This window comes from Protopterus annectens, chromosome 11.part0, assembly GCF_019279795.1.
Source record: "Protopterus annectens isolate FY-2018-M chromosome 11.part0, PAN1.0, whole genome shotgun sequence".
Classification (NCBI taxonomy): Eukaryota; Metazoa; Chordata; order Ceratodontiformes; family Protopteridae; genus Protopterus; species Protopterus annectens.
This window is the reverse complement of record NC_056745.1, coordinates 386405178-386420425: the sequence shown is the minus strand read 5'-3', so window position 1 is coordinate 386420425 and position 15248 is coordinate 386405178. Positions and strand designations below refer to the sequence as shown.

The window sequence follows — 15248 nt, the reverse complement described above, 5'->3', positions numbered from 1 at the left end:
AAGAAGGACACATACCCATAGAATAAATATCACAACCCTTGACAGACAAAGGATGGAAAAAACATTAAGGACATTAAGGACAGGTAAGTAACACAGATGGCACACTGCACAACACGGGCAATAGATAGTTGTCAAACCATGAAAGGGATGCATGCCAGACACAGTGAAATGCAAATAAAACATGCATACCTATGCACTATCATGCTGCAACATGTTGCAAACTGTGTGGCAGTCATACCTGGATGTTTATGACCAATGGGAAATGCCTGTTGGATGTTAATAAATAAGGATCACAGTACAAATTAAATTAATAAACACATATCAAAGTAGTCTGTCAGCAGTACAAGTGTAAGCCAAGCAATGTCACAGATGAGCAATGCAGGTCTAACAATACTAGCTAGACATAATTGAACCCATGATCATGCATGTGAAAGGCAAAGAACCCAGCAGAGTGCCAAACAGCAGTACTGCAGCAAATCAGCAAACTGGTTGATACTTACATAAGTAAGTGTGCACCCCCTTCCAAACAAACATGTCATGAAATGCATGTATGTCACAGACATATGCCATGTCATAGGCGACATACAGGTATAGGTGTAAGTGTATGACTGTCAGTGGCCTAATTGAAACATATGAAAGCAAGGTCAAAATACATACACACATCAATGGCATGTAAGAATATTTACAAAAAATATAACACTACAGCTTAAAAAAATAAGTCAGGTTGTACACATGGATTTCAACAATGTACACTGATTAAGACACAAGTATAATGAAAACAAGGATGTATTGCAAGCATTAGCTAGTGGCTTGTGTGCATATGTCCTGCATCTGTAAAATGGCCATATATTTGGCACATGTTCACCATGTCAACAACATAATACATGGCAATGGTCAATTATTGCAACAAAGGCAAACATCTTCAAAATATAATATGGAATTAAGAAGTTGTAAGGGAGGTGGCAAAACTGGACCCACGTCAGTGAAAAGCAGGACCTGGTAAGTTGGCACACTACAAATGCATGTGTACTGCACACAGGGTGCTGTAGAATCCAACCCAAAATACATTTAAGCAAATAGCAAATGTATGTCACATGGGCAGAATGATTTCTGATTTTCACAGAAATGGCCATGTATGAATCACACATATACAGTAATGTGCAATTATGTAACATCAATATGCATAGGTAAGCGAGCTAATAATTTCCATGTCATACACAAATCCTGTCTGCAAGTGTTGAATAAAGAACCACAGGTGTATGTCATGCACCATGTTCATTAGTGAGCAGAAGACACTCCAGTGAGTATCATTATAACACTTCAGCAGTAAGTCAGTGAGTTCTCACATGTCGAAGGTACCAGTGTATGTCACTATGGATCAAATTTTGTCCACAGATATATAAAATCAATTAATGTGTTTAACTATTTGCAGAAGGTCTGAACTTATGTGAATAAGTAGTGGATATGAAAATGTACAATTCAGGAAATACTGTGTAATGTACTACGACAGAATGAATTACGTGTAACAATGTTTAACATTAATGCTACATTTGTGTTTGATGCAGTCAGAAAAGTTTAACTGCTCGTGGGAATTATATATTTTTATATGACACCACAAGGAATCAGCATTGCCAATACAAATCACACAACGCCACAACATGCCAGTAGGATATCATGACAACTGTCATGCAAAACATATGAGATATGATATGTCCGTCTGTTGCACATACATGATATGGCAATACACAGTTCCAAACCATACCACAGTGGTAGGGCTAGACCATGAACAACATCTGTTGTATGTCATTTGCCCTCAGTAAAACATATGTTTACAGGCTAAACAGTTTAATTTTCAAAGATGCAAACATTAGCAAGTAGCACACTTTTAATCAACAGAATTTCTGTTAGTTAATTGCTCATAATGCACATAACACTCTCTATGCTATAGGCAGATGTAATACCACTGTTGAACTTCAGGGCTTGCTGATTATGAACTGTTGTAAAGAAATGTCCATCGGGACAAATGTCAATCAACCTAGGCTACAGCTGGCTTCTTCTTTCACCTTTTCCCATTAGTGGTCAGCACAGCAGAACATCAGTCCACAGAATGATTGGTAGTGGAGGTTTACAGCGTCAAGATGCCAGCCCAGTGCCCAACCTTCCACAGGAGGTGCAGACACACACACACACACACACACACACACACACACACACACACACACACACACACACACACACACACACACACACACACGCGCGCACGCGTACACACACACACACACACACACACACACACACACACACACACACACACACACACACACACACACACACACACACACACACACACACAAACACACACACACACCTAGGGCCAATTTAGAGTGTCCAATCCACTTGCAGCATGGCTTTAGGATGTGGGAGAAAACTCACAGAACTGCAGGGAGGACATGCAGAATCTGCACAGAAGGCACCCCAGCCAGAGAACCTCTTGCTGTGAGATAGCAATGCTAACTGCTGCATCACCATAGACTAGAATACAACTGTGATTTAACAAAAACACTCAAGGTGCTGTAGGCAGATTGAATACCAATGTTGAACTGCAGGGCTTGCTGATTATGAACTGTTGCAAAGAAATATCTATCTGCATAAGTTTCAGTGAACCTAGGCTATAAATATGCTTTAATAAAAACAAACAAGATCTTATAGGCAGACAAAATATCAGTGTTGAACTGGAGGGCTTGCTGAGAATGATCAACTGCAAAGAAATATCTATTTGCACAAGAGTCAGCAAACTTAATCTTTTAACTAAAACACCCAAAGTGTTGCAGGCAGATGCAATATTATTGTTGAACCGAAGGGCACACGATACAGTCTGTAAACAACAGGGTAAACACTGACTCATCAAACACCCATTAAATCTGTAAATAAGCAAGCTAAACATAACTGATCAGTCACTAAAAAACACAGCCACACATATAAGTATACCAAACCATACATTATAAATAGCAATCAAAGTACTAACACGTCTATGTCAATCATCTATTTGCAATATGTGTGACAGATATATCAACCCAACTGTTATTTAGGTTGTGGAATACATTTCAAAAACTGTGTGCTGAAAAAACAGCTTAATGCTACATGATATGTGAAAACATTCTGTGATATAAATCATAGTTTTATGCACAGCTGTAGTGTAATAATTACACTTAATTTACTGATCCACGATAGGTATTCCTGCATTCTAAGCAATATACATGTTAACATGAAAAATGCAGGCTTGTAACAAGGATCATGATAAACAGAAAAAGTAATCAACGTACCTCTCTCCCTCCACTGCTCCTTAATCCTGTGCATCCGTTTATGCACAGGGCACTCTTCCTGGTCCAGTCTTCATCACCTGAAAATAGAAAAGAGCAACTAGGAATGATGTATTCCTCAAATAACAGGGATATACATTTCTCAGAACAGTTTCCAGGCATGTTATGTCTGAAGAGCACTAGATAATCACACTACTTCTCCTGGCATGGCTGGCAGTACCTCCTATTGTCACAGTAACCATTTGATTATTCAAGTTCCACAGGACTGCCTCAAATCTAATATTTATTTTTTCTTTTTACCCAAAGACTGTCAACGTTGGAATTAATTAAAAACAGTTAAGGGGGTACACAGTAAAACCTCCTACACAAGCCCCTCCACCTGAAATAAAGATGTAGGTTTCAACCTATTCAATTGATTTATTATTCTGAATTACATTTCACAAGAAAGAAGTCTGTTAAATCCACAAATACATGTTCATATATGGTCTTCAAAACTCATCTTATTCTCAGGTGATCAGCTTTAAAAAATACAGTGGTACTGGAGTCTGAGCTACACTATTAGAGCTATAAAATATCAAATGATTGTTTACACGGCTTCCTTTGACATATATTTTTTTATGATTTTTCATTTACATCTTTTGATTGTTTAGGCTGCTGCATAGTCACTAGCAAAATTTCATAGGATATATGAAGCAAACAACACTTACATAAAAAGATGTCTGCATGCCAGATTCTATAATAATGAAATGAATACTACATTGACTTTAATTCAGAATTATAAGCCAAGTTCATATTACTGCCATGCTAATCTACCCTTGACTCTTGCACCAAATATATGCACGTATAGACATGCATACATAAATATATGCTTGTGTGTGTTTATGTCTGCTGTACCATACATTTAGCTCTCTAAGCAATGCCTTTACTTTTTTCATTGCTGATCATAGTTGATTCACTATTTTTCTTTACTTTCATTTCTGGATTATTTCTGGATATGTCATGAGTTTAGGTCATCTGTGATAATTACAGATTTCTATAGACAATGATTTTATATTATACAATTATTTTTGTACTGTTTGACATTACATACAATGTCTTTCTGAGCCTGTTATATTACCGTAGCAAAAAAACTCTTGTCACAGGATAGACACTTGCTAGTCTCATTTTACAAACACTCCATTTTGTCTGACATTTCCTTTAATTTTCCTTTAACTATTTCCAGGTAATAGTCTCTCTGATGCTCTTCACTAAAAGTTGATTGTTTTTACCTGGTACACTTATGAATGCATGCAGTATTCAGGGTACACTCTTCATGCACTCTTATTGCATTATTCACATATTCTAAAGATAGTGTTGAAAACTGGTTGGGTCACCAGATGCTGCTCATATGCAAAAGTAAAAACGAATCAACAGTCTGGTTGAGAGGATTCAGTGAGATTTTCTCCACCAACTCTAATTTGCTAATGCTAATTATCTCTGATTCACAGACTAGGTGAAGCTACACAGAGAAACACCTCATTAATAGCTCATTACCATGTCTCTCAATTCTTTGAATTGAACACTGTGCTGTCACCAGTGGTGGCTGGCTACTTCAAATTAAAGGGGCGGGGGGCTGCATGAGACAGCTGAATGGGTGGAGCCAATGGGAAGAGGTGTGGCCAACTACAAAGGGGTGGAGCTATGCTCAAAAACACAATAACTAGAACTTTAATTAAATACACTGCCCTGGATACCAAACCATCATTACGAGAGTCCAATCAAGACAAAATGAAGTGTAGAAGAAAAAAAATATTTCAATGCATTGGCTACATGACAGCTTACTTAATATCTAGATGGAAACAAAAAGCTTGTAAGGCATGAAAAAATAAATTACTTTTTAAATATATTACTAGAATACTTGTCAAAATCAAGTATAAAAAAACAAGCTTCTCCTTGCACTGCAGTTCTAATTATAACTTATATTCAGCTTTATAAAAGTACCAAGTAATATGCTGAAAATAGAAATCTCTGTGATGCCCCCACTTGTAAAAATGTTTCTTATCCAAAAAAGACCTGCTTCTTGACAACAACTATCTACTTGTTTCATGGGGAAAACATGATCAAAGTAAAAAATTAACAGCAAACAAGAAACAAGCTTAAGATAAATTGCTTAAAGGATTACTGCACAGGTTATGGACCACACATGATAGATTGGCATTTTGTTTAGTTTACGGGTAAAGCCTGCAAAGTTGACTGCAAATCTCCAACAAATGTAATGAGATTCTGAAAATACTGTAATCCTGTCCTTTATTACAAATACTGTTATATGCATTTCAATACCAAAGGCTTGTACATTATCTAGTTATGTAAATATTCTCTGCATGGCAACAGCAAAAAGGCTTTCAGTGTTGGTAATTATTTAACAGTATGCTTATTAAAGGTTACTTGCATCTTACAATCTCAGACAAGCTTACCCGATGGTCATTAAAGCATTGCTACTTAAACACAAAGCAACAGGGCACTGCGACAGCATGCATTTTCTGAATAATAAGAAGCATAAATCAACAGTATAAAAATATGACAGAAAACCAGAACATTCTGCAAAATCAAGGACAGATGAAAAACCACTGTCATACTTGTGTCTACCTTGGATGGGGGAATACTCCTCACACTTACACTGCATAACTGCTCCTTGCCTTGCTTGGACACATCCAGAGTCACTACATGGGGGAGTGGGATGTAACAAGTATGTCACAATTTGAAATGACTCTGGCTGATGGTGATGGCTCTGACACTCATACCTCTCAACCTCAGAGCAAGAAATCTGGACAAAGCCATACATAAAAGTAGGACACAGGCCCAAAAATAAGGACAATTTTTAAATATTGCTCTTATAAACGTGGAAAGATAATAGAATAGTAGTAGGTCTTGCATTAGTATGAAATTTCTGAAAGGTATGAAATCTGAAACTCAAATGTCTGCCATTATTTTCTAACTTCAATCTTTAATGATTTGCCACTAATTTGGCAGAAAACCACAATTTTATGAAAAACAGACCAAAAATGTGATGCAAAAATATAAAATTGCCACAAAATACAGCTGGGAACCTGTCAAAGAAGGGACACCTTTTTAATATTAGTACTGCTAACTTGAGCAGCTGACAAAATAAGAGCATCTACATGCATTTCTGAAATAAAAGTAATCTATAACTCTGATCATTATAGTTATTTATAATTGCAAACCCTCCACGTTTTCTTTCAAAATTGCCATTTTGCAGAGGGGGTATTAGGGGGAGAGTAACATTTTGAGCCAAAATTGGGGAGAGTTGAGAGGTTTGGATATTCCTAATTCTATAAAGCGATTTATTTGCACGTACCTCTCAACCTCTTAATGCAGGAAATCTGGACAAGGCCAAATAAATATATTGGGGGAACATACAAACAGTACTAAAAATTGCTCTTGTATAAACTTAAGACAGTTGATAGAATAACAGGTCTTGCTTTAGCATGCATAACTTAAGACAGTTGATAGAATAACAGGTCTTGCTTTAGCATGCATTTTTCTGAAGGGTATAACGTCTGAAACTCAATGTCTGTCATTATTTAATGACTTCATTCCTAAATGATTAGCCAGAAAACCACACATTTTATGAGGAACAAACCAAAAATAAGAAGCAAAAATCTATTAATTCTGCAAAAATCTGGACAGTTGAGAGGTATAGTTCAGCTGGGGCTGTCTGAGTTTGCTGCCCTTCCCCCCTCACAAAATCATGGTCGAATGGAGCCTCCCCACTGCAGCCATTCCAATGTCCCATTCCTTGGTTATTTCACCCCCATTTACCATAAACACTGTGATGTGCATACTGCTTTACTTCTGCAATGATTTGAATTTCATTTGAAAGCTTTATTTTGCATTTTACAACACAGACCCTAATAGATATCTGCTAAACAAAGCAATGCAGTCTCACAGTGAAAATAGACTTAGCATTAAAACTTTTCTGCCCTTGAAACTCAAATTCATTGAAACAGCATTGAAACCCACATACAAAGAAACTACATTTTGCCAGTGGCAGATAAATATTAACTTTGGGCTGTTTTCAAATCATAGGCACCTGGAACACAAAACATACACATGCTCTTTGATACACCTTCCTGATTGTATTAAATTATATTCCTTGTACAATACAGTACAGTTGTTAGAGGGCATTTTAAATTTATTGTTTTGAACATTTTTCCATTAAACAATGAAACAAAATGCATGCACCAATAATGACAAAACTGCCCAATTCAGAACATTTCCATCATAAAAGTCTACTCAAACTTACATTTCCATCACAAAAGTCTACTCAAACTTCTACAGTCCACCAGTTTCAGTAAATATGCACAATCTCTGAAGAAGTAAAAGTCATCTAAATTCCACATTAAAGAAATCTGTAACTAATGAAGAGGTTGCTGCTAGCAAACAACTTTATATGTCATTGTTTCAACTACAAATACAGTGGTTGTTGCCCTTGAGGAATACATTGCCCATGTTGCATTAAAAAAATGATAAGCTAGTAATATTGTAGTAGGGAATGGATGGCAAACTGATAACAGGTTCATAGTTACTAGGTATCTTCACTAAAAAGGAATGCAGCATCCACCCCATTTACAGCACAGTACAGTAATAGCAACGCATCTACCTACTGTGGGAGTAGAACCCACAGCCTTCTGCATCAAAACAAGTACACTATCTGTTGTGCTATTAACAAATGCAAGTAGACTTACCATAAGCAGTACTAAACTTTTGTTCCCCTGCAGCTGTCAGCTCCTTGTAAAATCTACTTGACACTCTGCTGTATCTCCGAACTTTGCAGCGCAAAAAATATGAAAAAAGCCAAAATTTATTGGGGGGGGGCAAAAAGCCCAAAAACCAGGGACACATTTTAAACATTGCTTGTATAATGTTGGAAAGTTGCTACAATAAAATGCTGTGTTACCACCATGCATTTCACTGCCAAATCTTGAACCGAGGGGAAACCATGTGCAAAACAGTCAGAACAAAATACCACTATGCCAGATCAGCTGTTTTGTGAAAGAGAGGAAGACTGAAACTTAAATGACTACCATTTAGTGAATTCAGGTCTCACCATAGCTGTCAACCTCTTATCACAAAACACCTGAACAAAGTCAATAATGGGGGAATACAGCCCCCAACCATATTCAATGAATTCAGTTCTTACACTACCTCTCAACCTCTTAGCAAAAAACACATGGACAAAGCCAGTAATGGGGGAATACAGCCCCCAAACATATTCAGTGAATTCAGTTCTCACCATAGCTCTCAACCTTAGCACAAAAAACCTGGGTGAAGCCAATAATGGGGGGAATACCGTCCCAAAAATAAGGACAAATTTCAAATATTCATGTTATAAACTTAGAAAATTGCTAGAATAAAAGGTCATGTACTTTCTGAAGAATATGAAGTCTGAAATTCAAATGCCTGTTATTTTTATTTAACATTTGTTAACCATGAAAGTCTGACTTGGACCAAAAGCTAATTTTCAGCAGAGCGAAACACTCCAGACACATGTCTTTGTAAGATGGGAAGACATGCAGACTCCACACAGAAAGCACCCCAGCCAAGAATCAAACCAGAGAACCTGTAGCTGTCAGGCAACAATGTTATCAGTGCACCACTGCACTACTGACTTTGCCAGCAACAACAAGCATACAGAAACCATAGATTTTATGAGGAACAGAACAAATATGATGCAAAAATCTGCAATTTTTTTTACAAATGGTGGTGGGTAGTGAATTCAGACCCTTACTACCTGCACCCAAGGTACAGGGTTCAAGCCTGAGTATTCTCTACCCACCACCATGTGTTCTCTCTAGCCACCAGTATGTAGCAACTGGGGCAGTTTACACATACACACACACATGCTCTGTTTGTCCATAGCAGCAACTCTGTTCATGTCCGTAGCACCCTACCCCTCCATAGCAGCAACTCTGTTCATCCTCCATAGATCCTGTAGCAGCCCCTGTGAGACATCATGAGAGTAGGCTGGAGCCTCCAGCCTATGGGTGATGCAGTCTGGTGTCCTTCTGGTCTGTGTGGTCATCACCACACAGACTTCTGGGCTGGCAGGGTGGAGATTCCTTTCTTCCTTATCCGGACTGCCTAACACAACAGTCTGGAGTTCTGAGTGCCATGCGTGTTTGGAGTTCTGAGTACGAGGAACTCCAAGCATGCATGCATAGAATTCCGGCACTCGCAATTTTTTTTCTTTTTTTTTTTTTCTACATGTGGGGGGGTTGCAGTCTTATAGCACGCGCCGCCCCTGGCTGTCACCTGATTGTGCTACTCTTCTCTCTTGCAGCCTACATGTCACTGTGGCATAGGCATCCCCTAGCATGCAAACACACACACACACATACACACACACACACACACACACACACACACACACACACACACACACACACACACACACACAGCTCTGCTATACTTACCTGTAGTCACAGTACAAACTGCAGCCCGTTACATATCAATAAATAGAAAGACAGATTAGATTTTTCTTCCTTGTAGAAAAAAAGAACTCAACAGAATGATTCTTAATCTGGAATTACCACCATTTTGTGCAAGACCATGTGGCTGATTAACATTAGCTGCTCTCCTGGACTAAAACAAATATAAACGTGGTTGGTGCTATAGAACAACACTTATTTTTGGTAACTAGTGCTCTCCTGGACTACCATGTTTGCATGCTTCTGCAAAACCATTATCCAAGCCACAGCTACTATTGGGTGCAAACTATAGTGGGAGAGCAGTATCTAAATCAGTACAGCTTTCTGTGATGCAGAAACATTCAGGGTTTAGGATTCCATTTGCAGGCAGTCTTTTCAAATAACAGGAATTAATATTCTCATGTCCAGTGTACAGTACTGAATACAGTTAACCGAAGTGTTTCTCAAGTAAAATGTCTTTACAAATAAAAAAAAATTACATATCTCACAAAGTTTGCCATAAGCCGCGGTGATACAGCGGTAGCATTGTTGCCTCACAGCAAAAGGTTCTCCTGTTCGATTCACAGCTGGAGTGCCTTCTGTGTGGAGTCATGTCCTCCCTGCGGTCAAGTGGCCTCTGAAAGACATGCGTGAATGGGTGTGCCTTTGCTGAAGGTTGGGCGTCGGGCTGGCAACTTGGCACCATAAAAAATCTGCTGCCAATCATTAGCAGACTGGAGTTCTGCTGTGGCGACCCCTAACCAGGAAAAGACAAACAACATCTCACAAAGTTTGACAAAATATTCAAGCTTTATGATTTAATGAAAATTCTAATGGCCTTTAAATAAACATCAGCATATTGTTTGGTACCATATTTTTGTCATTTTGAAATTTCTTTTAAGTAAATTAATCCTAGTAAGACAGTATTTTATGATCTGTATTTGTATTCTCATATAAATAGTATTTATATACTCAATTAAGGAAGTAGCATTTGTAAATAGTCTCAGTACCAAGTAAAACTCTTTTGGTGGTATCCATTTAAGTATGAAATGTGTTTTTCATGTACAACAGAAAAGACTGCAAATTTATAGATTCAAAGTGCAACAGTTGTCTTCTCAAAGCCTTGGCATCTTTTGTGACTTACTATAACTAATCAAATGGAAGAGATTTACATAATGCATGGAAAAAAAACGCAGTTTAAGCTATTATGTTCTTCCATCAGCTAAGTATATTATTAACAACTTTGCTTATTTTGATAGTCAGTAAAATATATTTGACAGAATAATTACTCTCCATAGGGGTTTTCATGTAAATGTGTTTATGCCAGTAAAGAAATTATTCACTATATTTAATATAAATTTGAATAAAATGATATTGCACTGAACAGAAATTTATTTGTAACAGACTTTAAAATGTGCACTGTGTAATGATGCTATTTTCTTGTGCTGTTCAACTATAGTAGTGTTTCTGTCTTACAATACCATGATTTTCTGCTCGCATCCTGACATAATGTTTCCTTTTACAGTGTGGCTGGCATGGGGAGGAGAGAAAAGATCTCATGCACATGCTCAGGACGATTTATGGCAGCGCACTCTCAGTTTTCTGAATCAGCATCTCGTTCTGTCTTAGGGCCTAAACTTTGCAGCATCCAGTTTCCTCACTAAACATCTGATGTCATGACATAAGCTAAAACTACACTTGCATTTTTATTCCACTCTATTGTGACAGCCGGTGTGTAAAATAAAACTGAAAAAGTATGATTCTAACATATTTCAGTGACTCGACTGTGCTGTTTTCTGGAAACTCTTAAATTATTTACATATATGGATGAAGACTTTCCTATAAGAGCAAAGCTTTTCAGAATCCAGCATACTCAAGTAATATGTCTCATTGCTAAATGTAAAAATTTATTCTGCTCTGTATTTGTTTGTTCATGTACTTGTGTGTTTCAATGTTGTTTCCAGTTTGATAAATCCAGTCATTACATGAGCAACACATGTGCTGTCTGTTTAAATTACCTGATCTATGTCTATCTCGAAATCATATCCATTTCAAACTGAATAACTGGAATGAAAGACAAATGACTGTTTGAGACAGCATTCATAAGTTGTTGAATAATAAATATACATCAATGTGTAAGAAACAAAAGTTTTTTTCTTAATAGTTTTGTCTATGATTACAAACTATGCCAAGAGATAACAAATATCAAACTCCTACAATGAATGTAACAAATTATCTACAAGTGGCCCACCATAACCTACTCCACTCTTACCAGATTTGGCTGTATTGCTAAGCAGTAATACCACACAGTTTTTTTCTTGGTATTTGCCCTCCCCCAAACATGCACACACACAAGCATACACACACGCATACACACACACACACACACACACACATACAAACACATATACACACACACACACACACACACACACACACACACACACACACACACACACACACACACACAAACTCACACTTATTAGGGACAGCTTACTGCATGCAAGAAAAATTAATTTCTTAGCTAAACCTTTCAACTGCTGCCACCACTCAGGACCCAGTGAGAAATCTACAGGTGCTTACCTTCCCTTAAAATTTTCCAGTTTGGTAACTAGCTTTTCCCTGCAAAAATGTACGTTTTTTCCAATGATTAAGCTGAATCTTAGTAATAAATGTTCTTTTCTGTAATATAGAGTCCAAACAGATCCCTGTGTTATTTACATACTCATAAGTTAGCACAGTTAAATACTGAGGTGAGACAAATATAATTAGAAACCATGGCAAACACTCAAATCCACAGAAAGAGTAAACCATACTTTGTATTTAAAATTCTTTAGCTAAAAAGAGATTCGGCTAGACCACATTAGGAGTGAGAAATCTGAATACATTGTTTTAGAAATGGTGCATTCCTTTTCCAAAGTCTGCTAAGGAGGAAAGTCATAAAATTAATATTTGTTTTAACTATGCGTGTTAGCAACATTGATGATGATTTTTACAAGTAGCAGTGCATATGGGGAGTTCATCCCCCGTATGAGAAGTACAAGTCTTTGTTCATTATACAATATATTACTTTTAGATACAATTCTATTTGTAGTGTTTTGATCTTCCTACTGATATGTTGCACATTAACTGTATAAAGTTTGTAGTTTTTTTTGTTTGAAGATATTACCTGTTTAATGTTTATACTTTTTTGTTTGGAGACCTAAACATGGTTGTGAAAACATAGCTTGAAAAATGTTTATCCTAATATGACTATGATACTAAGCAGGTAGACCAAGATATGAAAACTTATGTAACAAATTCCCACTGGATACTTGATTAAATTATTCAATGGCAAGCCAGCCAAGAAACTCACATATATGATGCAAAATAGTCTTGTTTTCAGCAATTATTTCCTTCTTGGTATTGCAGTTATTCGTTTCATAAAAGTCTGTGTGTAACAAAGTGTGCATGACTGATTACCAGCTTGACTCCATGACTGTATCTGTGAGATTGCCCTCTTTCTTGAAACCTTTTGTTATAAATGATACATCACTGATCCTAACCTAAGCATCTTCCCAGTGTTTTGTGCAGTATTTCGCAGGTTATGCCTATATGACTAATGTTCTGGTAGTCAGGGATGTGACTTAATGTGTTATATTGACATTTTAGCCTTTAACATTGACATGTATTCATTAAGGTGATGTGAAGGAAGCTCATGATGTAATTCATTGCACAAAATAAAAAAAATGGCTGCTCCTGGCTCTGTGGCACAGAAGGATTAAGCCCTGACCGTGACTCAGACGACAAGTTTGAGTAGCAATTTGGGTGCTGGGAAAACTTCCATGAGGAGATCAATCTGAACAGGTGCTACTGACTCATCTATCCTGAGGAAAGAGATGTTGTTTGGGTTCATCTTTCGTGAAAGGGAGATCTAATGGGTTAATTAAACACCCCAGGCAGGAATTAATTAGTCAAAGGACTCCCATCTAATGAGGAGATTCCTAGTGCTCAGCTCAGAAGGAATAATTCAACCAAATGACTGAATGTAGTCTAGCCATCTGATAGGTCCAACTGAAGAGCAAAATAAAAAAAAAAAGGATATAAAATAAACATATGTAATATGCCGCCGTGGTGCAGTGGTTTGCGTTGTCGCCTCACAGCAAGAGGTTCTCCCATTCAATTCTCGGCGGGAACACCTTCTTTGTGGAGTCTGCAGATAGGTGCGTGTGTGAATGGGTGTGTCTTCTCTGAAGGTTGGGTGTTGGGCTGGTAACTCGGCACTGTAAAAATCCACTGCCAATCATTAGCGGACCGGAGTTCTGCTGTGGCGACCCCTAACTGGGAAAAGCCGAAAGACTTTTTTAGTGAGTCATTTGTATCCTTCTGGATTATTTTCAGCCATGATCTTGGCCAAATGCCAAGAGTAAACATAATATATATATATATATATATATATATATATATATATATATATATATATATATATATATATATATATAGTGTGTGTGTGTGTGTGTGTGTTTGTGTGTGTATATATGTTGTCAGCTTGTATATTGTTATAATGGGGGTGTAAACTGAACTTCTCAGAGCAAACCTGCACAGATATGGGAAAAAAGATGCACCCATAGTGACCACTGATGCGGACTGAATCCCAGACTACAAAGCTGTATAGCAGGTAGTTAATCTAACTGCAGTGGTACTATATTACTTTTTTGTTTCCTACTTTCTAATTCTTAATAGCACTACTTCATATTCAGTCAAGGTAAATGGAAATACTGCCAGATACCTGCATTCAGATAATTTCCCAAGTTATTTTCTATATTGTAAAAAAAAGAAGCTTGTTTTTTCTTGAATTAAATTAGGTAAACATTTAAGTGTTATAAATGATATTCTTTATTGATGCACATAATAGGGCTGAAAATGGATCTGTGCACATCTCAAACTCTCCTGTTATTATCTGTGCACATCTCAAAATCTCCTGTTATTCTCTTGCCTATAGTATGTGCAAACATTTTGTTTCCATTTGCTGCTGTTAACAAACATTCTCAAGGCAAGTTATCAGTGTTGTTACCTTTTTGTGCACTAATTCTAGGAATGATTTCTGCTTTTATATGAAGTATGAATAGTTGTGTAAAATCTTACCATAACCATTGATGTCCTTCTCTTCCATGTTCCAGTATTCTAGATGTGGGATTTCCTGCCCTCAGGCGACTCGTACCTTGACTCCTATACAAAAGCTTCAGCTTAGCTGTTGCAGTGTGCATGGGATGTCACAAGGAGGGCCATAAACCAGGGGCCTTAAATGTAATGTCTGCACGCATAATCCTCAGAATTTAAAGGCCAGCAGGCAGAGAATAAGGCCCAGCAGTAGGACTGGCAGTGGTTTCCAGGTGTGTGACTTGGAGTCCTACTGTAATATAGATAGTACAGATAAGGAATAGGACCTGGGGGTACTGGTGGGTGGGAAGGAATACTGCAA

The 15248-nt window shown here is 37.4% G+C and overlaps 1 protein-coding gene across 3 annotated transcripts in view; it reads left to right on the top strand.

Annotated features, from left to right (window-relative positions):
* Window positions 1–11930, top strand: part of LOC122815407 (bile acid-CoA:amino acid N-acyltransferase-like) — an 817246-nt gene extending 805316 nt beyond the window's left edge. For all 3 annotated transcript variants that reach the window (XM_044087875.1, XM_044087874.1, XM_044087873.1), the window contains one exon: window positions 11313–11930. In XM_044087875.1, coding sequence (XP_043943810.1) covers window positions 11313–11416 — 104 coding nt within the window. In that variant the 3' untranslated portion in view covers window positions 11417–11930. The remainder of the gene's footprint in view (window positions 1–11312) is intronic.
* Window positions 11931–15248: the final 3318 nt, after the last annotated feature.